General features: G+C 59.6%; 1 protein-coding gene across 5 annotated transcripts in view; it reads right to left on the reverse strand.

Annotated features, from left to right (window-relative positions):
• Positions 1 to 13,287, reverse strand: part of stag2a (STAG2 cohesin complex component a) — a 78,759-nt gene extending 65,472 nt beyond the window's left edge. For 3 of the 5 annotated variants that reach the window (XM_060912586.1, XM_060912587.1, XM_060912584.1), the window contains exons 1-2: positions 13,058 to 13,287; positions 11,322 to 11,466 (exon numbers count right to left, since the gene is read on the reverse strand). In XM_060912586.1, coding sequence (XP_060768569.1) covers positions 11,322 to 11,365 — 44 coding nt within the window. In that variant the 5' untranslated portion in view covers positions 11,366 to 11,466; positions 13,058 to 13,287. Of the gene's footprint in view, positions 1 to 11,321; positions 11,467 to 12,248; positions 12,354 to 13,057 lie in introns of those variants that run through there. The other 2 variants (XM_060912585.1, XM_060912589.1) reach the window with 2 other exon arrangements.
• Positions 13,288 to 20,687: the final 7,400 nt, after the last annotated feature.

The raw sequence follows: 20,687 nt of genomic DNA on the forward strand, positions 1-20,687 counted from the left end.
GTGCTGTACTGAGTGAGGGTGGGTGCTGTGTGTGTGTGTGTGTGTGTGTGTGTGTGTGTGCGCTGTACTGAGTGAGGGTGGGTGCTGTGTGTGTGTGTGGGTGCTGTGTGTGTGTGCTGTACTGAGTGAGGGTGGGTGCTGTGTGTGTGTGTGTGTGTGTGTGTGTGTGTGTGTGTGTGTGTGCGCTGTACTGAGTGAGGGTGGGTGCTGTGTGTGTGTGTGTGTGTGTGTGTGCTGTACTGAGTGGGGGTGGGTGCTGTGTGTGTGTGCTGTACTGAGTGAGGGTGGGTGCTGTGTGTGTGTGTGCTGTACTGAGTGGGGGTGGGTGCTGTGTGTGTGTGCTGTACTGAGTGAGGGTGGGTGCTGTGTGTGTGTGTGTGTGTGTGTGTGTGTGCTGTACTGAGTGAGGGTGGGTGCTGTGTGTGTGTGTGCTGTACTGAGTGGGGGTGGGTGCTGTGTGTGTGTGCTGTACTGAGTGGGGGTGGGTGCTGTGTGTGTGTGCTGTACTGAGTGAAGGGTGGGTGCTGTGTGTGTGTGCTGTACTGAGTGGGGGTGGGTGCTGTGTGTGTGTGCTGTACTGAGTGGGGGTGGGTGCTGTGTGTGTGTGCTGTACTGAGTGAGGGTGGGTGCTGTGTGTGTGCTGTACTGAGTGAGGGTGGGTGCTGTGTGTGTGCTGTACTGAGTGAGGGTGGGTGCTGTGTGTGTGTGTGTGCTGTACTGAGTGAGGGTGGGTGCTGTGTGTGTGTGTGCTGTACTGAGTGAGGGTGGGTGCTGTGTGTGCTGTACTGAGTGAGGGTGGGTGCTGTGTGTGTGTGCTGTATTGAGTGGGGGTGGGTGCTGTGTGTGTGTGCTGTACTGAGTGAAGGGTGGGTGCTGTGTGTGTGTGTGTGTGCTGTACTGAGTGAGGGTGGGTGCTGTGTGTGTGTGTGTGTGCTGTACTGAGTGGGGGTGGGTGCTGTGTGTGTGTGTGTGTGTGTGTGTGTGTGCTGTACTGAGTGAGGGTGGGTGCTGTGTGTGTGTGTGTGTGCTGTACTGAGTGAGGGTGGGTGCTGTGTGTGTGTGTGTGTGCTGTACTGAGTGGGGGTGGGTGCTGTGTGTGTGTGTGTGCGCTGTACTGAGTGGGGGTGGGTGCTGTGTGTGTGTGTGTGTGCTGTACTGAGTGGGGGTGGGTGCTGTGTGTGTGTGTGCGCTGTACTGAGTGGGGGTGGGTGCTGTGTGTGTGTGTGTGTGTGCTGTATTGAGTGGGGGTGGGTGCTGTGTGTGTGTGCTGTACTGAGTGGGGGTGGGTGCTGTGTGTGTGTGTGCGCTGTACTGAGTGAGGGTGGGTGCTGTGTGTGTGTGTGTGTGTGCTGTACTGAGTGGGGGTGGGTGCTGTGTGTGTGTGCTGTACTGAGTGGGGGTGGGTGCTGTGTGTGTGTGCTGTACTGAGTGAGGGTGGGTGCTGTGTGTGTGTGCTGTACTGAGTGAGGGTGGGTGCTGTGTGTGTGTGCTGTACTGAGTGGGGGTGGGTGCTGTGTGTGTGTGTGTGTGTGTGTGTGTGCTGTACTGAGTGAGGGTGGGTGCTGTGTGTGTGTGTGTGCTGTACTGAGTGAGGGTGGGTGCTGTGTGTGTGTGCTGTACTGAGTGGGGGTGGGTGCTGTGTGTGTGTGTGCTGTACTGAGTGGGGGTGGGTGCTGTGTGTGTGTGTGCGCTGTACTGAGTGGGGGTGGGTGCTGTGTGTGTGTGTGCGCTGTACTGAGTGGGGGTGGGTGCTGTGTGTGTGTGTGCGCTGTACTGAGTGGGGGTGGGTGCTGTGTGTGTGTGTGCGCTGTACTGAGTGGGGGTGGGTGCTGTGTGTGTGTGTGCGCTGTACTGAGTGAGGGTGGGTGCTGTGTGTGTGTGTGCGCTGTACTGAGTGGGGGTGGGTGCTGTGTGTGTGTGTGCGCTGTACTGAGTGGGGGTGGGTGCTGTGTGTGTGTGCGCGCTGTACTGAGTGGGGGTGGGTGCTGTGTGTGTGTGCGCGCTGTACTGAGTGGGGGTGGGTGCTGTGTGTGTGTGCGCGCTGTACTGAGTGGGGGTGGGTGCTGTGTGTGTGTGCGCGCTGTACTGAGTGGGGGTGGGTGCTGTGTGTGTGTGTGCGCTGTACTGAGTGGGGGTGGGTGCTGTGTGTGTGTGTGCGCTGTACTGAGTGGGGGTGGGTGCTGTGTGTGTGTGTGCGCTGTACTGAGTGGGGGTGGGTGCTGTGTGTGTGTGTGCGCTGTACTGAGTGGGGGTGGGTGCTGTGTGTGTGTGTGCGCTGTACTGAGTGGGGGTGGGTGCTGTGTGTGTGTGTGCGCTGTACTGAGTGAGGGTGGGTGCTGTGTGTGTGTGTGTGCTGTACTGAGTGAGGGTGGGTGCTGTGTGTGTGTGCTGTACTGAGTGAGGGTGGGTGCTGTGTGTGTGTGCTGTACTGAGTGGGGGTGGGTGCTGTGTGTGTGTGCTGTACTGAGTGAGGGTGGGTGCTGTGTGTGTGTGTGCTGTACTGAGTGAGGGTGGGTGCTGTGTGTGTGTGTGCTGTACTGAGTGGGGGTGGGTGCTGTGTGTGTGTGCTGTACTGAGTGGGTGTGTGTGTGCGTGTGCGCTGTACTGAGTGGGTGTGTGTGTGTGTGTGCGCTGTACTGAGTGGGTGTGTGTGTGTGTGTGTGCGTGTGCGCTGTACTGAGTGGTGTGTGTGTGTGTGTGTGTGTGTGTGCGTGCGCTGTACTGAGTGGGGGAGGGTGCTGTGTGTGTGTGCTGTACTGAGTGAGGGTGGGTGCTGTGTGTGTGTGTGTGTGTGTGTGTGTGTGTGTGTGTGTGTGTGTGTGTGCGCTGTACTGAGTGAGGGTGGGTGCTGTGTGTGTGCTGTACTGAGTGAGGGTGGGTGCTGTGTGTGTGCTGTACTGAGTGAGGGTGGGTGCTGTGTGTGTGCTGTACTGAGTGGGGGTGGGTGCTGTGTGTGTGTGTGTGCTGTACTGAGTGAGGGTGGGTGCTGTGTGTGCGCGCTGTACTGAGTGAGGGTGGGTGCTGTGTGTGTGTGTGTGCTGTACTGAGTGAGGGTGGGTGCTGTGTGTGTGTGTGTGTGTGTGTGCTGTACTGAGTGGGGGTGGGTGCTGTGTGTGTGTGCTGTACTGAGTGGGGGTGGGTGCTGTGTGTGTGTGCTGTACTGAGTGAGGGTGGGTGCTGTGTGTGTGTGCTGTACTGAGTGAGGGGTGGGTGCTGTGTGTGTGTGCTGTACTGAGTGAGGGTGGGTGCTGTGTGTGTGTGCTGTACTGAGTGGGGGTGGGTGCTGTGTGTGTGTGCTGTACTGAGTGGGGGTGGGTGCTGTGTGTGTGTGCTGTACTGAGTGGGGGTGGGTGCTGTGTGTGTGTGCTGTACTGAGTGAGGGTGGGTGCTGTGTGTGTGTGTGTGTGTGTGTGTGTGCTGTACTGAGTGAGGGTGGGTGCTGTGTGTGTGCGCTGTACTGAGTGAGGGTGGGTGCTGTGTGTGTGTGTGTGCTGTACTGAGTGAGGGTGGGTGCTGTGTGTGTGTGTGTGTGTGTCCTGTACTGAGTGGGGGTGGGTGCTGTGTGTGTGTGCTGTACTGAGTGGGGGTGGGTGCTGTGTGTGTGTGCTGTACTGAGTGAGGGTGGGTGCTGTGTGTGTGTGCTGTACTGAGTGAGGGTGGGTGCTGTGTGTGTGTGCTGTACTGAGTGAGGGTGGGTGCTGTGTGTGTGTGCTGTACTGAGTGGGGGTGGGTGCTGTGTGTGTGTGCTGTACTGAGTGGGGGTGGGTGCTGTGTGTGTGTGCTGTACTGAGTGAGGGTGGGTGCTGTGTGTGTGCGCTGTACTGAGTGGGGGTGGGTGCTGTGTGTGTGTGTGTGCTGTACTGAGTGAGGGTGGGTGCTGTGTGTGTGTGCTGTACTGAGTTGGGGTGGGTGCTGTGTGTGTGTGTGCTGTACTGAGTGAGGGTGGGTGCTGTGTGTGTGTGCTGTACTGAGTGAGGGTGGGTGCTGTGTGTGTGTGTGCTGTACTGAGTGAGGGTGGGTGCTGTGTGTGTGTGTGCTGTACTGAGTGGGGGTGGGTGCTGTGTGTGTGTGCTGTACTGAGTGAGGGTGGGTGCTGTGTGTGTGTGTGCTGTACTGAGTGGGGGTGGGTGCTGTGTGTGTGTGTGTGCTGTACTGAGTGAGGGTGGGTGCTGTGTGTGTGTGTGCTGTACTGAGTGAGGGTGGGTGCTGTGTGTGTGTGCTGTACTGAGTGAGGGTGGGTGCTGTGTGTGTGTGTGCTGTACTGAGTGGGGGTGGGTGCTGTGTGTGTGTGTGTGCTGTACTGAGTGAGGGTGGGTGCTGTGTGTGTGTGTGCTGTACTGAGTGGGGGTGGGTGCTGTGTGTGTGTGCTGTACTGAGTGGGGGTGGGTGCTGTGTGTGTGTGCTGTACTGAGTGGGGGTGGGTGCTGTGTGTGTGTGCTGTACTGAGTGGGGGTGGGTGCTGTGTGTGTGTGCTGTACTGAGTGAGGGTGGGTGCTGTGTGTGTGTGCTGTACTGAGTGGGGGTGGGTGCTGTGTGTGTGTGCTGTACTGAGTGGGGGTGGGTGCTGTGTGTGTGTGCTGTACTGAGTGAGGGTGGGTGCTGTGTGTGTGCTGTACTGAGTGGGGGTGGGTGCTGTGTGTGTGTGCTGTACTGAGTGAGGGTGGGTGCTGTGTGTGTGCTGTACTGAGTGGGGGTGGGTGCTGTGTGTGTGTGTGTGTGCTGTACTGAGTGAGGGTGGGTGCTGTGTGTGTGTGCTGTACTGAGTGAGGGTGGGTGCTGTGTGTGTGCTGTACTGAGTGGGGGTGGGTGCTGTGTGTGTGTGCTGTACTGAGTGGGGGTGGGTGCTGTGTGTGTGTGTGTGTGCTGTACTGAGTGAGGGTGGGTGCTGTGTGTGTGTGCTGTACTGAGTGAGGGTGGGTGCTGTGTGTGTGCTGTACTGAGTGAGGGTGGGTGCTGTGTGTGTGTGCTGTACTGAGTGGGGGTGGGTGCTGTGTGTGTGTGCTGTACTGAGTGAGGGTGGGTGCTGTGTGTGTGCTGTACTGAGTGGGGGTGGGTGCTGTGTGTGTGTGTGTGTGCTGTACTGAGTGAGGGTGGGTGCTGTGTGTGTGTGCTGTACTGAGTGAGGGTGGGTGCTGTGTGTGTGCTGTACTGAGTGGGGGTGGGTGCTGTGTGTGTGTGCTGTACTGAGTGAGGGTGGGTGCTGTGTGTGTGCTGTACTGAGTGGGGGTGGGTGCTGTGTGTGTGTGTGTGTGTGCTGTACTGAGTGAGGGTGGGTGCTGTGTGTGTGTGTGCGCTGTACTGAGTGAGGGTGGGTGCTGTGTGTGTGCTGTACTGAGTGGGGGTGGGTGCTGTGTGTGCTGTACTGAGTGGGGGTGGGTGCTGTGTGTGTGTGCTGTACTGAGTGAGGGTGGGTGGTGTGTGTGTGTGCTGTACTGAGTGGGGGTGGGTGCTGTGTGTGTGTGCTGTACTGAGTGGGGGTGGGTGCTGTGTGTGTGTGCTGTACTGAGTGGGGGTGGGTGCTGTGTGTGTGTGCTGTACTGAGTGGGGGTGGGTGCTGTGTGTGTGTGCTGTACTGAGTGGGGGTGGGTGCTGTGTGTGTGTGCTGTACTGAGTGGGGGTGGGTGCTGTGTGTGTGTGCTGTACTGAGTGGGGGTGGGTGCTGTGTGTGTGTGTGCTGTACTGAGTGGGGGTGGGTGCTGTGTGTGTGTGCTGTACTGAGTGGGGGTGGGTGCTGTGTGTGTGTGCTGTACTGAGTGGGGGTGGGTGCTGTGTGTGTGTGCTGTACTGAGTGGGGGTGGGTGCTGTGTGTGTGTGCTGTACTGAGTGAGGGTGGGTGGTGTGTGTGTGTGCTGTACTGAGTGGGGGTGGGTGCTGTGTGTGTGTGCTGTACTGAGTGGGGGTGGGTGCTGTGTGTGCTGTACTGAGTGGGGGTGGGTGCTGTGTGTGTGTGCTGTACTGAGTGGGGGTGGGTGCTGTGTGTGTGTGTGCTGTACTGAGTGGGGGTGGGTGCTGTGTGTGTGTGTGCTGTACTGAGTGGGGGTGGGTGCTGTGTGTGTGTGCTGTACTGAGTGGGGGTGGGTGCTGTGTGTGTGTGCTGTACTGAGTGAGGGTGGGTGCTGTGTGTGTGTGCTGTACTGAGTGGGGGTGGGTGCTGTGTGTGTGTGCTGTACTGAGTGAGGGTGGGTGGTGTGTGTGTGTGTGCTGTACTGAGTGGGGGTGGGTGCTGTGTGTGTGTGTGCGCTGTACTGAGTGGGGGTGGGTGCTGTGTGTGTGTGTGCGCTGTACTGAGTGAGGGTGGGTGCTGTGTGTGTGTGTGCGCTGTACTGAGTGGGGGTGGGTGCTGTGTGTGTGTGTGCGCTGTACTGAGTGGGGGTGGGTGCTGTGTGTGTGTGCGCGCTGTACTGAGTGGGGGTGGGTGCTGTGTGTGTGTGCGCGCTGTACTGAGTGGGGGTGGGTGCTGTGTGTGTGTGCGCGCTGTACTGAGTGGGGGTGGGTGCTGTGTGTGTGTGCGCGCTGTACTGAGTGGGGGTGGGTGCTGTGTGTGTGTGTGCGCTGTACTGAGTGGGGGTGGGTGCTGTGTGTGTGTGTGCGCTGTACTGAGTGGGGGTGGGTGCTGTGTGTGTGTGTGCGCTGTACTGAGTGGGGGTGGGTGCTGTGTGTGTGTGTGCGCTGTACTGAGTGGGGGTGGGTGCTGTGTGTGTGTGTGCGCTGTACTGAGTGGGGGTGGGTGCTGTGTGTGTGTGTGCGCTGTACTGAGTGGGGGTGGGTGCTGTGTGTGTGTGTGCGCTGTACTGAGTGAGGGTGGGTGCTGTGTGTGTGTGTGTGCTGTACTGAGTGAGGGTGGGTGCTGTGTGTGTGTGCTGTACTGAGTGAGGGTGGGTGCTGTGTGTGTGTGCTGTACTGAGTGGGGGTGGGTGCTGTGTGTGTGTGCTGTACTGAGTGAGGGTGGGTGCTGTGTGTGTGTGTGCTGTACTGAGTGAGGGTGGGTGCTGTGTGTGTGTGTGCTGTACTGAGTGGGGGTGGGTGCTGTGTGTGTGTGCTGTACTGAGTGGGTGTGTGTGTGCGTGTGCGCTGTACTGAGTGGGTGTGTGTGTGTGTGTGCGCTGTACTGAGTGGGTGTGTGTGTGTGTGTGTGTGCGTGTGCGCTGTACTGAGTGGGTGTGTGTGTGTGTGTGTGTGTGTGTGCGTGCGCTGTACTGAGTGGGGGAGGGTGCTGTGTGTGTGTGCTGTACTGAGTGAGGGTGGGTGCTGTGTGTGTGTGTGTGTGTGTGTGTGTGTGTGTGTGTGTGTGCGCTGTACTGAGTGAGGGTGGGTGCTGTGTGTGTGCTGTACTGAGTGAGGGTGGGTGCTGTGTGTGTGCTGTACTGAGTGAGGGTGGGTGCTGTGTGTGTGCTGTACTGAGTGGGGGTGGGTGCTGTGTGTGTGTGTGTGCTGTACTGAGTGAGGGTGGGTGCTGTGTGTGTGTGTGTGCTGTACTGAGTGGGGGTGGGTGCTGTGTGTGTGTGTGTGCTGTACTGAGTGGGGGTGGGTGCTGTGTGTGTGCGCTGTACTGAGTGAGGGTGGGTGCTGTGTGTGTGTGTGTGCTGTACTGAGTGAGGGTGGGTGCTGTGTGTGTGTGTGTGCTGTACTGAGTGGGGGTGGGTGCTGTGTGTGTGTGCTGTACTGAGTGGGGGTGGGTGCTGTGTGTGTGTGCTGTACTGAGTGGGGGTGGGTGCTGTGTGTGTGTGCTGTACTGAGTGAGGGTGGGTGCTGTGTGTGTGCGCTGTACTGAGTGAGGGTGGGTGCTGTGTGTGTGTGTGTGCTGTACTGAGTGAGGGTGGGTGCTGTGTGTGTGTGTGTGCTGTACTGAGTGGGGGTGGGTGCTGTGTGTGTGTGCTGTACTGAGTGGGGGTGGGTGCTGTGTGTGTGTGCTGTACTGAGTGGGGGTGGGTGCTGTGTGTGTGTGTGCTGTACTGAGTGAGGGTGGGTGCTGTGTGTGTGTGCTGTACTGAGTGGGGGTGGGTGCTGTGTGTGTGTGCTGTACTGAGTGAGGGTGGGTGCTGTGTGTGTGTGCTGTACTGAGTGGGGGTGGGTGCTGTGTGTGTGTGCTGTACTGAGTGGGGGTGGGTGCTGTGTGTGTGTGCTGTACTGAGTGAGGGTGGGTGCTGTGTGTGTGTGTGTGTGTGTGTGTGTGCTGTACTGAGTGGGGGTGGGTGCTGTGTGTGTGTGCTGTACTGAGTGGGGGTGGGTGCTGTGTGTGTGTGCTGTACTGAGTGGGGGTGGGTGCTGTGTGTGTGCTGTACTGAGTGAGGGTGGGTGCTGTGTGTGTGTGTGTGTGTGTGTGTGTGCTGTACTGAGTGAGGGTGGGTGCTGTGTGTGTGCGCTGTACTGAGTGAGGGTGGGTGCTGTGTGTGTGTGTGTGCTGTACTGAGTGAGGGTGGGTGCTGTGTGTGTGTGTGTGTGTGTGCTGTACTGAGTGGGGGTGGGTGCTGTGTGTGTGTGCTGTACTGAGTGGGGGTGGGTGCTGTGTGTGTGTGCTGTACTGAGTGAGGGTGGGTGCTGTGTGTGTGTGCTGTACTGAGTGAGGGTGGGTGCTGTGTGTGTGTGCTGTACTGAGTGAGGGTGGGTGCTGTGTGTGTGTGCTGTACTGAGTGGGGGTGGGTGCTGTGTGTGTGTGCTGTACTGAGTGGGGGTGGGTGCTGTGTGTGTGTGCTGTACTGAGTGAGGGTGGGTGCTGTGTGTGTGCGCTGTACTGAGTGGGGGTGGGTGCTGTGTGTGTGTGTGTGCTGTACTGAGTGAGGGTGGGTGCTGTGTGTGTGTGCTGTACTGAGTTGGGGTGGGTGCTGTGTGTGTGTGTGCTGTACTGAGTGAGGGTGGGTGCTGTGTGTGTGTGCTGTACTGAGTGAGGGTGGGTGCTGTGTGTGTGTGTGCTGTACTGAGTGAGGGTGGGTGCTGTGTGTGTGTGTGCTGTACTGAGTGGGGGTGGGTGCTGTGTGTGTGTGCTGTACTGAGTGAGGGTGGGTGCTGTGTGTGTGTGTGCTGTACTGAGTGGGGGTGGGTGCTGTGTGTGTGTGTGTGCTGTACTGAGTGAGGGTGGGTGCTGTGTGTGTGTGTGCTGTACTGAGTGGGGGTGGGTGCTGTGTGTGTGTGCTGTACTGAGTGAGGGTGGGTGCTGTGTGTGTGTGTGCTGTACTGAGTGAGGGTGGGTGCTGTGTGTGTGTGCTGTACTGAGTGAGGGTGGGTGCTGTGTGTGTGTGTGCTGTACTGAGTGGGGGTGGGTGCTGTGTGTGTGTGTGTGCTGTACTGAGTGAGGGTGGGTGCTGTGTGTGTGTGTGCTGTACTGAGTGGGGGTGGGTGCTGTGTGTGTGTGCTGTACTGAGTGGGGGTGGGTGCTGTGTGTGTGTGCTGTACTGAGTGGGGGTGGGTGCTGTGTGTGTGTGCTGTACTGAGTGGGGGTGGGTGCTGTGTGTGTGTGCTGTACTGAGTGGGGGTGGGTGCTGTGTGTGTGTGCTGTACTGAGTGGGGGTGGGTGCTGTGTGTGTGTGCTGTACTGAGTGGGGGTGGGTGCTGTGTGTGTGTGTGCTGTACTGAGTGGGGGTGGGTGCTGTGTGTGTGTGCTGTACTGAGTGGGGGTGGGTGCTGTGTGTGTGTGCTGTACTGAGTGGGGGTGGGTGCTGTGTGTGTGTGCTGTACTGAGTGGGGGTGGGTGCTGTGTGTGTGTGCTGTACTGAGTGAGGGTGGGTGCTGTGTGTGTGTGCTGTACTGAGTGAGGGTGGGTGCTGTGTGTGTGTGCTGTACTGAGTGAGGGTGGGTGCTGTGTGTGTGTGTGCTGTACTGAGTGAGGGTGGGTGCTGTGTGTGTGTGTGCTGTACTGAGTGGGGGTGGGTGCTGTGTGTGTGTGCTGTACTGAGTGAGGGTGGGTGCTGTGTGTGTGTGTGCTGTACTGAGTGGGGGTGGGTGCTGTGTGTGTGTGTGTGCTGTACTGAGTGAGGGTGGGTGCTGTGTGTGTGTGTGCTGTACTGAGTGAGGGTGGGTGCTGTGTGTGTGTGCTGTACTGAGTGAGGGTGGGTGCTGTGTGTGTGTGTGCTGTACTGAGTGGGGGTGGGTGCTGTGTGTGTGTGTGTGCTGTACTGAGTGAGGGTGGGTGCTGTGTGTGTGTGTGCTGTACTGAGTGGGGGTGGGTGCTGTGTGTGTGTGCTGTACTGAGTGGGGGTGGGTGCTGTGTGTGTGTGCTGTACTGAGTGGGGGTGGGTGCTGTGTGTGTGTGCTGTACTGAGTGAGGGTGGGTGCTGTGTGTGTGTGTGCTGTACTGAGTGGGGGTGGGTGCTGTGTGTGTGTGCTGTACTGAGTGGGGGTGGGTGCTGTGTGTGTGTGCTGTACTGAGTGGGGGTGGGTGCTGTGTGTGTGTGCTGTACTGAGTGGGGGTGGGTGCTGTGTGTGTGTGCTGTACTGAGTGGGGGTGGGTGCTGTGTGTGTGTGCTGTACTGAGTGGGGGTGGGTGCTGTGTGTGTGTGCTGTACTGAGTGGGGGTGGGTGCTGTGTGTGTGTGTGCTGTACTGAGTGGGGGTGGGTGCTGTGTGTGTGTGCTGTACTGAGTGGGGGTGGGTGCTGTGTGTGTGTGCTGTACTGAGTGGGGGTGGGTGCTGTGTGTGTGTGCTGTACTGAGTGGGGGTGGGTGCTGTGTGTGTGTGCTGTACTGAGTGAGGGTGGGTGGTGTGTGTGTGTGCTGTACTGAGTGGGGGTGGGTGCTGTGTGTGTGTGCTGTACTGAGTGGGGGTGGGTGCTGTGTGTGCTGTACTGAGTGGGGGTGGGTGCTGTGTGTGTGTGCTGTACTGAGTGGGGGTGGGTGCTGTGTGTGTGTGTGCTGTACTGAGTGGGGGTGGGTGCTGTGTGTGTGTGTGCTGTACTGAGTGGGGGTGGGTGCTGTGTGTGTGTGCTGTACTGAGTGGGGGTGGGTGCTGTGTGTGTGTGCTGTACTGAGTGAGGGTGGGTGCTGTGTGTGTGTGCTGTACTGAGTGGGGGTGGGTGCTGTGTGTGTGTGCTGTACTGAGTGAGGGTGGGTGGTGTGTGTGTGTGTGCTGTACTGAGTGGGGGTGGGTGCTGTGTGTGTGTGCTGTACTGAGTGAAGGTGGGTGCTGTGTGTGTGTGTGTGTGCTGTACTGAGTGAGGGTGGGTGCTGTGTGTGTGTGCTGTACTGAGTGAGGGTGGGTGGTGTGTGTGTGTGTGCTGTACTGAGTGAGGGTGGGTGCTGTGTGTGTGTGCTGTACTGAGTGAGGGTGGGTGCTGTGTGTGCTGTACTCAGTGGGGGTGGGTGCTGCTGTGTTTGTGTGTGTTGTACTTACTGACAGTAGGTGTAATCAGTGTGTAACTCGTGAGCCGCTATCATTTCTGCAGCATTTTCTGTCTGAAGGTGTTTATGGAAGTTCGTCCTCACTGCAGGAGAACCAGCGGACAGGAACCCGGACAGGAAACAGCCCTCCAACACTGCTGTGTAAACACCACAGAGCCCAGAGTTATTCCCTCTCTCTCTCTCTGTGTGTGTGTGTCTCTCTGTCTGTGTGTGTCTCTCTCTCTGTGTGTGTCTTTCTCTCTCTCTGTGTCTCTCTCTATCCGTGTGTGTCTCTCTCTCTCCCTGTGTGTCTCTCTCTCTATCCGTGTGTCTCTCTCTCCCTCTCCCTGTCCCTCTCTCTATCTGTGTGTGTCTCTCTCTCCCTGTGTGTGTCTCTCTCTCTCTGTCTTTCTCTCCCTGTGTGTGTCTCTCTCTCCGTGTGTGTCTCTCTCTCTGTCTTTCTCTCCCTGTGTGTGTCTCTCTGTCTCTCTCTCCCTGTGTGTGTCTCTCTGTCTCTCTCTCCCTGTGTGTGTCTCTCTGTCTCTCTCTCCCTGTGTGTGTGTCTCTCTGTCTCTCTCTCCCTGTGTGTGTCTCTCTGTCTCTCTCTCCCTGTGTGTGTCTCTCTGTCTCTCTCTCCCTGTGTGTGTCTCTCTCTCTGTCTCTCTCTCCGTGTGTGTGTGTCTCTCTCTCTGTCTCTCTCTCCCTGTGTGTGTGTCTCTCTCTGTCTCTCTCTCCCTGTGTGTGTCTCTCTCTCCCTGTGTGTGTGTGTGTGTCTCTCTCTCTGTCTCTCTCTCCCTGTGTGTGTCTCTCTCTCCCTCTCTCTCCCTGTGTGTGTGTGTCTCTGTCTCTCTCTGTCTCTCTCTCCCTGTGTGTGTGTGTCTCTGTCTCTCTCTCTGTGTAATAAGATCCAGATGACTGAATGTCACTTTTGTCACATGACCTCTCAGTGTAAAAGTCGCTCGGACCGGGTTCTGAAGCGGTTCCGGTTCCGATCTGAAACACTGATATTCGACTGACTGCAAAAGTCGGAAAGCGCGCGCGCGTGTTCAGTCTCTTCCGTAAACACAGCTCCTCGCGCTGCGTCCTCCATCTTAGCTAACAGCTAATCACACTGGGGCTAACAGCTAATCACACTGGGGCTAACAGCTAATCACACTGGGGCTAACAGCTAATCACACTGGGGCTAACAGCTAATCACACTGGGGCTAACAGCTAATCACACTGGGGCTAACAGCTAATCACACTGGGGCTAACAGCTAATCACACTGGGGCTAACAGCTAATCACACTGGGGCTAACAGCTAATCACACTGGGGCTAACAGCTAATCACACTGGGGCTAACAGCTAATCACACTGGGGCTAACTCCCTAATGGCTCCCGGTGTGTGCACTGCAGAGTGAACACGGGGAAACAGTGACACCATTAACAGCACTGAAGCCCACCATCACCACCATCACCACAGCGCGCTGTATGAAAGCAGTGTGAGGGACGAGTCCCGGCTGGAGCACCGGGGGAATTAGCCTCGGCTAAACTGGAGCAGCCTGAAATCTCTCTCTGTGCTAGGCGGCTAACTAAACAGATAAAGTCCAACACTTCACTAAAAGCTAACTTTGCTAACCATGGCACTTGTCTTTTCCCGAAAGCGCGCCTCAGGAAAGGGGAACTTGATATAAACTTTACTGTAGATAAAATAATAATAATAAAAGCGCGAGCCGCTCAGCGCCGCATCCGCCATTTTGTAACTCTTACCTCAGAGCAGAGATGAAATGAGCCGCCGCTCCGTCAGATCTGCGTCTGATTCCTGGACGCAGGAGAGTCGCTAAACTTCACCACACGGACCAGAAGAACCGACCTGCATTGGTATCGGATCAATAAAAGTGATTAATTAGCAGAAGAAAGCTAATGATCCGTGTTTTCACTGCTGGGGCGACAGTGCAGTCGGCACTCCTGCGCCACCTGCCGGCCAGAGACAGAATTACAGAGAATTCGGGCCGCGTCCCAAACACGCTGCGAAAACTCAGCGGAGTGCAGGGTTAGGGAACTGGGCGGAGTGCAGGGTTAGGGAACTGGGCGGAGTGCAGGGTTAGGGAACTGGGCGGAGTGCAGGGTTAGGGAACTGGGCGGAGTGCAGGGTTAGGGAACTCGGCGGAGTGCAGGGTTAGGGAACTGGGCGGAGTGCAGGGTTAGGGAACTCGTCGGAGTGCAGGGTTAGGGAACTGGGCGGAGTGCAGGGTTAGGGAACTGGGCGGAGTGCAGGGTTAGGGAACTCGGCGGAGTGCAGGGTTAGGGAACTGGGCGGAGTGCAGGGTTAGGGAACTCGTCGGAGTGCAGGGTTAGGGAACTGGGCGGAGTGCAGGGTTAGGGAACTGGGCGGAGTGCAGGGTTAGGGAACTCGGCGGAGTGCAGGGTTAGGGAACTCGGCGGAGTGCAGGGTTAGGGAACTCGGCGGAGTGCAGGGTTAGGGAACTCGGCGGAGTGCAGGGTTAGGGAACTCGGCGGAGTGCAGGGTGAGGGAACTCGGCGGAGTGCAGGGTGAGGGAACTCGGCGGAGTGCAGGGTTAGGGAACTGGGCGGAGTGCAGGGTTAGGGAACTCGGCGGAGTGCAGGGTTAGGGAACTGGGCGGAGTGCAGGGTTAGGGAACTGGGCGGAGTGCAGGGTTAGGGAACTGGGCGGAGTGCAGGGTTAGGGAACTCGGCGGAGTGCAGGGTTAGGGAACTGGGCGGAGTGCAGGGTTAGGGAACTCGTCGGAGTGCAGGGTTAGGGAACTCGTCGGAGTGCAGGGTTAGGGAACTCGTCGGAGTGCAGGGTTAGGGAACTGGGCGGAGTGCAGGGTTAGGGAACTCGTCGGAGTGCAGGGTTAGGGGAACTCGTCGGAGTGCAGGGTTAGGGAACTCGTCGGAGTGCAGGGTTAGGGAACTCGTCGGAGTGCAGGGTTAGGGAACTCGTCGGAGTGCAGGGTTAGGGAACTCGGCGGAGTGCAGGGTTAGGGAACTCGTCGGAGTGCAGGGTTAGGGAACTGGGCGGAGTGCAGGGTTAGGGAACTGGGCGGAGTGCAGGGTTAGGGAACTGGGCGGAGTGCAGGGTTAGGGAACTGGTCGGAGTGCAGGGTTAGGGGAACTCGTCGGAGTGCAGGGTTAGGGAACTCGTCGGAGTGCAGGGTTAGGGAACTCGTCGGAGTGCAGGGTTAGGGAACTCGTCGGAGTGCAGGGTTAGGGAACTCGTCGGAGTGCAGGGTTAGGGAACTGGGCGGAGTGCAGGGTTAGGGAACTGGGCGGAGTGCAGGGTTAGGGAACTGGGCGGAGTGCAGGGTTAGGGAACTGGGCGGAGTGCAGGGTTAGGGAACTGGGCGGAGTGCAGGGTTAGGGAACTGGGCGGAGTGCAGGGTTAGGGAACTGGGCGGAGTGCAGGGTTAGGGAACTGGGCGGAGTGCAGGGTTAGGGAACTCGGCGGAGTGCAGGGTTAGGGAACTCGGCGGAGTGCAGGGTTAGGGAACTCGGCGGAGTGCAGGGTTAGGGAACTGGGCGGAGTGCAGGGTTAGGGAACTGGGCGGAGTGCAGGGTTAGGGAACTGGGCGGAGTGCAGGGTTAGGGAACTCGTCGGAGTGCAGGGTTAGGGAACTCGTCGGAGTGCAGGGTTAGGGAACTCGTCGGAGTGCAGGGTTAGGGAACTCGTCGGAGTGCAGGGTTAGGGAACTCGTCGGAGTGCAGGGTTAGGGAACTGGGCGGAGTGCAGGGTTAGGGAACTCGTCGGAGTGCAGGGTTAGGGGAACTCGTCGGAGTGCAGGGTTAGGGAACTCGTCGGAGTGCAGGGTTAGGGGAACTCGTCGGAGTGCAGGGTTAGGGAACTCGTCGGAGTGCAGGGTTAGGGAACTCGTCGGAGTGCAGGGTTAGGGAACTGGGCGGAGTGCAGGGTTAGGGAACTGGGCGGAGTGCAGGGTTAGGGAACTGGGCGGAGTGCAGGGTTAGGGAACTCGGCGGAGTGCAGGGTTAGGGAACTCGGCGGAGTGCAGGGTTAGGGAACTCGGCGGAGTGCAGGGTTAGGGAACTCGGCGGAGTGCAGGGTTAGGGAACTCGGCGGAGTGCAGGGTTAGGGAACTCGGCGGAGTGCAGGGTTAGGGAACTCGGCGGAGTGCAGGGTTAGGGAACTGGGCGGAGTGCAGGGTTAGGGAACTGGGCGGAGTGCAGGGTTAGGGAACTGGGCGGAGTGCAGGGTTAGGGAACTGGGCGGAGTGCAGGGTTAGGGAACTGGGCGGAGTGCAGGGTTAGGGAACTCGTCGGAGTGCAGGGTTAGGGAACTCGTCGGAGTGCAGGGTTAGGGAACTGGGCGGAGTGCAGGGTTAGGGAACTGGGCGGAGTGCAGGGTTAGGGAACTCGTCGGAGTGCAGGGTTAGGGAACTCGTCGGAGTGCAGGGTTAGGGAACTCGGCGGAGTGCAGGGTTAGGGAACTCGTCGGAGTGCAGGGTTAGGGAACTCGTCGGAGTGCAGGGTTAGGGAACTCGTCGGAGTGCAGGGTTAGGGAACTCGTCGGAGTGCAGGGTTAGGGAACTGGGCGGAGTGCAGGGTTAGGGAACTGGGCGGAGTGCAGGGTTAGGGAACTCGTCGGAGTGCAGGGTTAGGGGAACTCGTCGGAGTGCAGGGTTAGGGAACTCGTCGGAGTGCAGGGTTAGGGAACTCGTCGGAGTGCAGGGTTAGGGAACTCGTCGGAGTGCAGGGTTAGGGAACTCGTCGGAGTGCAGGGTTAGGGAACTCGTCGGAGTGCAGGGTTAGGGAACTCGTCGGAGTGCAGGGTTAGGGAACTGGTCGGAGTGCAGGGTTAGGGAACTGGGCGGAGTGCAGGGTTAGGGAACTCGTCGGAGTGCAGGGTTAGGGGAACTCGTCGGAGTGCAGGGTTAGGGAACTCGTCGGAGTGCAGGGTTAGGGAACTCGTCGGAGTGCAGGGTTAGGGAACTCGTCGGAGTGCAGGGTTAGGGAACTCGTCGGAGTGCAGGGTTAGGGAACTGGGCGGAGTGCAGGGTTAGGGAACTGGGCGGAGTGCAGGGTTAGGGAACTGGGCGGAGTGCAGGGTTAGGGAACTGGGCGGAGTGCAGGGTTAGGGAACTGGGCGGAGTGCAGGGTTAGGGAACTCGGCGGAGTGCAGGGTGAGGGAACTCGGCGGAGTGCAGGGTGAGGGAACTCGGCGGGGTGCAGGGTTAGGGAACTCGGCGGGGTGCAGGGTTAGGGAACTCGGCGGGGTGCAGGGTTAGGGAACTCGGCGGGGTGCAGGGTTAGGGAACTCGGCGGGGTGCAGGGTTAGGGAACTCGGCGGAGGGCAGGGTTAGGGGAACTCGGCGGAGTGCAGGGTTAGGGAACTCGGCGGAGTGCAGGGTTAGGGACCTCGGCGGAGTGCAGGGTTAGGGAACTCGGCGGAGTGCAGGGTTAGGGAACTCGGCGGAGGGCAGGGTTAGGGAACTCGGCGGAGGGCAGGGTTAGGGGAACTCGGCGGAGTGCAGGGTTAGGGAACTCGGCGGAGTGCAGGGTTAGGGAACTCGGCGGAGTGCAGGGTTAGGGAACTCGGCGGAGTGCAGGGTTAGGGAACTCGGCGGAGTGCAGGGTTAGGGAACTCGGCGGAGTGCAGGGTTAGGGAACTCGGCGGAGTGCAGGGTTAGGGAACTCGGCGGAGTGCAGGGTTAGGGAACTCGGCGGAGTGCAGGGTTAGGGAACTGGGCGGAGTGCAGGGTTAGGGAACTGGGCGGAGTGCAGGGTTAGGGAACTGGGCGGAGTGCAGGGTTAGGGAACTGGGCGGAGTGCAGGGTTAGGGAACTGGGCGGAGTGCAGGGTTAGGGAACTCGTCGGAGTGCAGGGTTAGGGAACTCGTCGGAGTGCAGGGTTAGGGAACTGGGCGGAGTGCAGGGTTAGGGAACTGGGCGGAGTGCAGGGTTAGGGAACTCGTCGGAGTGCAGGGTTAGGGAACTCGTCGGAGTGCAGGGTTAGGGAACTCGTCGGAGTGCAGGGTTAGGGAACTCGTCGGAGTGCAGGGTTAGGGAACTCGTCGGAGTGCAGGGTTAGGGAACTGGGCGGAGTGCAGGGTTAGGGAACTGGGCGGAGTGCAGGGTTAGGGAACTCGTCGGAGTGCAGGGTTAGGGGAACTCGTCGGAGTGCAGGGTTAGGGAACTCGTCGGAGTGCAGGGTTAGGGAACTCGTCGGAGTGCAGGGTTAGGGAACTCGTCGGAGTGCAGGGTTAGGGAACTCGTCGGAGTGCAGGGTTAGGGAACTCGTCGGAGTGCAGGGTTAGGGAACTGGTCGGAGTGCAGGGTTAGGGAACTGGTCGGAATGCAGGGTTAGGGAACTGGGCGGAGTGCAGGGTTAGGGAACTCGTCGGAGTGCAGGGTTAGGGGAACTCGTCGGAGTGCAGGGTTAGGGAACTCGGCGGAGTGCAGGGTTAGGGAACTGGGCGGAGTGCAGGGTTAGGGAACTGGGCGGAGTGCAGGGTTAGGGAACTGGGCGGAGTGCAGGGTTAGGGAACTGGGCGGAGTGCAGGGTTAGGGAACTGGGCGGAGTGCAGGGTTAGGGAACTGGGCGGAGTGCAGGGTTAGGGAACTCGGCGGAGTGCAGGGTGAGGGAACTCGGCGGAGTGCAGGGTTAGGGAACTCGGCGGAGTGCAGGGTTAGGGAACTCGGCGGAGTGCAGGGTTAGGGAACTCGGCGGAGTGCAGGGTTAGGGAACTCGGCGGAGTGCAGGGTTAGGGAACTCGGCGGAGGGCAGGGTTAGGGGAACTCGGCGGAGGGCAGGGTTAGGGAACTCGGCGGAGTGCAGGGTTAGGGAACTCGGCGGAGTGCAGGGTTAGGGAACTCGGCGGAGGGCAGGGTTAGGGAACTCGGCGGAGGGCAGGGTTAGGGAACTCGGCGGAGGGCAGGGTTAGGGGAACTCGGCGGAGGGCAGGGTTAGGGAACTCGGCGGAGTGCAGGGTTAGGGAACTCGGCGGAGTGCAGGGTTAGGGAACTCGGCGGAGTGCAGGGTTAGGGAACTCGGCGGAGTGCAGGGTTAGGGAACTCGGCGGAGTGCAGGGTTAGGGAACTCGGCGGAGTGCAGGGTTAGGGAACTCGGCGGAGTGCAGGGTTAGGGAACTCGGCGGAGTGCAGGGTTAGGGAACTCGGCGGAGTGCAGGGTTAGGGAACTCGGCGGAGTGCAGGGTTAGGGAACTCGGCGGAGTGCAGGGTTAGGGAACTCGGCGGAGTGCAGGGTTAGGGGAACTCGGCGGAGTGCAGGGTTAGGGGAACTCGGCGGAGTGCAGGGTTAGGGAACTCGGCGGAGTGCAGGGTTAGGGAACTCGGCGGAGGGCAGGGATAGGGAACTCGGCGGAGGGCAGGGTTAGGGAACTCGGCGGAGGGCAGGGTTAGGGGAACTCGGCGGAGTGCAGGGTTAGGGAACTCGGCGGAGTGCAGGGTTAGGGAACTCGGCGGAGTGCAGGGTTAGGGAACTCGGCGGAGTGCAGGGTTAGGGAACTCGGCGGAGTGCAGGGTTAGGGAACTCGGCGGAGTGCAGGGTTAGGGAACTCGGCGGAGTGCAGGGTTAGGGAACTCGGCGGAGTGCAGGGTTAGGGGAACTCGGCGGAGTGCAGGGTTAGGGAACTCGGCGGAGTGCAGGGTTAGGGAACTCGGCGGAGTGCAGGGTTAGGGAACTCGGCGGAGTGCAGGGTTAGGGAACTCGGCGGAGGGCAGGGTTAGGGGAACTCGGCGGAGTGCAGGGTTAGGGAACTCGGCGGAGTGCAGGGTTAGGGAACTCGGCGGAGTGCAGGGTTAGGGAACTCGGCGGAGTGCAGGGTTAGGGAACTCGGCGGAGTGCAGGGTTAGGGAACTCGGCGGAGTGCAGGGTTAGGGAACTCGGCGGAGTGCAGGGTTAGGGAACTCGGCGGAGTGCAGGGTTAGGGGAACTCGGCGGAGTGCAGGGTTAGGGTTAGGGAACTCGGCAGAGTGCAGGGTTAGGGAACTCGGCGGAGTGCAGGGTTAGGGAACTCGGCGGAGTGCAGGGTTAGGGGAACTCGGCGGAGTGCAGGGTTAGGGAACTCGTCGGAGTGCAGGGTTAGGGAACTCGTCGGAGTGCAGGGTTAGGGAACTGGGCGGAGTGCAGGGTTAGGGAACTCGTCGGAGTGCAGGGTTAGGGGAACTCGTCGGAGTGCAGGGTTAGGGAACTCGTCGGAGTGCAGGGTTAGGGAACTCGTCGGAGTGCAGGGTTAGGGAACTCGTCGGAGTGCAGGGTTAGGGAACTCGTCGGAGTGCAGGGTTAGGGAACTGGGCGGAGTGCAGGGTTAGGGAACTGGGCGGAGTGCAGGGTTAGGGAACTGGGCGGAGTGCAGGGTTAGGGAACTGGGCGGAGTGCAGGGTTAGGGAACTGGGCGGAGTGCAGGGTTAGGGAACTGGGCGGAGTGCAGGGTTAGGGAACTGGGCGGAGTGCAGGGTTAGGGAACTCGGCGGAGTGCAGGGTGAGGGAACTCGGCGGAGTGCAGGGTTAGGGAACTCGGCGGAGTGCAGGGTTAGGGAACTCGGCGGAGTGCAGGGTTAGGGAACTCGGCGGAGTGCAGGGTTAGGGAACTCGGCGGAGTGCAGGGTTAGGGAACTCGGCGGAGTGCAGGGTTAGGGAACTCGGCGGAGTGCAGGGTTAGGGGAACTCGGCGGAGTGCAGGGTTAGGGGAACTCGGCGGAGTGCAGGGTTAGGGAACTCGGCGGAGTGCAGGGTTAGGGAACTCGGCGGAGTGCAGGGTTAGGGAACTCGGCGGAGGGCAGGGTTAGGGAACTCGGCGGAGGGCAGGGTTAGGGGAACTCGGCGGAGTGCAGGGTTAGGGAACTCGGCGGAGTGCAGGGTTAGGGAACTCGGCGGAGTGCAGGGTTAGGGAACTCGGCGGAGTGCAGGGTTAGGGAACTCGGCGGAGTGCAGGGTTAGGGAACTCGGCGGAGTGCAGGGTTAGGGAACTCGGCGGAGTGCAGGGTTAGGGAACTCGGCGGAGTGCAGGGTTAGGGAACTCGGCGGAGTGCAGGGTTAGGGGAACTCGGCGGAGTGCAGGGTTAGGGTTAGGGAACTCGGCAGAGTGCAGGGTTAGGGAACTCGGCGGAGTGCAGGGTTAGGGAACTCGGCGGAGTGCAGGGTTAGGGAACTCGGCGGAGTGCAGGGTTAGGGGAACTCGGCGGAGTGCAGGGTTAGGGAACTCGGCGGAGTGCAGGGTTAGGGAACTCGGCGGAGTGCAGGGTTAGGGAACTCGGCGGAGTGCAGGGTTAGGGAACTCGGCGGAGTGCAGGGTTAGGGAACTCGGCGGAGTGCAGGGTTAGGGAACTCGGCGGAGTGCAGGGTTAGGGAACTCGGCGGAGTGCAGGGTTAGGGAACTCGGCGGAGTGCAGGGTTAGGGAAC

This window comes from Neoarius graeffei, chromosome 28, assembly GCF_027579695.1.
Source record: "Neoarius graeffei isolate fNeoGra1 chromosome 28, fNeoGra1.pri, whole genome shotgun sequence".
Classification (NCBI taxonomy): domain Eukaryota; kingdom Metazoa; phylum Chordata; class Actinopteri; order Siluriformes; family Ariidae; genus Neoarius; species Neoarius graeffei.